The sequence below is a fragment of the Lepisma saccharinum genome, chromosome 5, assembly GCF_977018435.1.
Source record: "Lepisma saccharinum chromosome 5, izLepSacc3.1, whole genome shotgun sequence".
Lineage (NCBI taxonomy): Eukaryota > Metazoa > Arthropoda > Insecta > Zygentoma > Lepismatidae > Lepisma > Lepisma saccharinum.
The window spans coordinates 95,127,204-95,128,153 of NC_139233.1; the positions used below are offsets into that span (position 1 = coordinate 95,127,204).

A 950-nucleotide genomic window follows, 5' to 3' on the forward strand; every position below is an offset into this window, starting at 1 on the left:
GTGAAGTAATTCATGCCGATGTGAATGGACCCATTAGTGTTACATCTCTAGGAGTCATCCGTTACTGTGTTTGTTTTAAGGATGACTACAGTACATTTTGCAGAGTGTTTTTCTTAAAACATAAGGATTATGTTCCAGCTTCTTCTTCTTCTTTCCCATTCCCTTCTGCCATTAAGCGTCGGGTTCCATCATCCACTTACTGAACACTTTTCGATCCAAGGCTAGTTTTCAGACTTCCGGCATTGTTTTCCCTTTCTTATTTCCTATATTTTCCACATACTCTTCCCATTGAACTCTTGGTCGTCCTCTTCCCCTCTTGCCTTCTGGTCTGGCCTCCAGCACCTGTCTAGGCTTGCGATTCTCCTCCATTCTTGTAACATGTCCAAACCATTGTGGTTTTTGCTGTAACTGGTCTCTAATGGTAGTATTTCTAATTCTATCTCTTCTCATCTTTCCTACTACTTTTCGTAGATATCTCATCTCTGCTGCTTGAAATCTGCTATTCTGTTTTGGTAATAATGTTAAGCTGTCTGTTCCATACAGCAATGTGGGAATGTAGATTGTCTCGTAAATCATCATCTTCTTTTCTTCACTTACTTCCTGTTTACCAATTAAAGTGTTGTTGAATTCATAGTACACTTGGTTTGCCTTTTGTACCCTATTATTCACTTCTTCATCCATTTTTCCATTTGATGTTATGATTGTTCCTAGGTATGTGTATCTCTTTACTTCGTCCAGCTACTTCTCCTTCCACTGTATATTTAGGGATGCAGTTTTTCTTTCTTTTGTCACCATCATCACTTTACTCTTATCTATGTTCATGCTCATTCCTATGTCTTCTATTGCACTTGCCCATTCATTTACCGCCTTCTGTAACTCCTCTCTATTCCTAGCCACAAGGGAAACATGTCGTCAGCATATACAAATGATTGTACTTGTACTGGTCTCAT

At 39.1% G+C, this 950-nt stretch overlaps 1 protein-coding gene across 1 annotated transcript; it reads right to left on the reverse strand.

The window, feature by feature from the left end:
* Positions 1-228: 228 nt before the first annotated feature.
* LOC145988155 (uncharacterized) lies at positions 229-681 on the reverse strand. Its single transcript, XM_083122986.1, has one exon. It carries the CDS (start codon positions 679-681, stop codon positions 229-231), a length of 453 nt encoding a protein of 150 aa, XP_082979112.1.
* Positions 682-950: the final 269 nt, after the last annotated feature.

What these genes read in the sequence shown, in the direction of transcription:
- LOC145988155 (XM_083122986.1), bottom strand. Translation starts at nt 681, where the DNA reads ATGGATGAAGAAGTGAATAATAGGGTACAAAAGGCAAACCAAGTGTAC.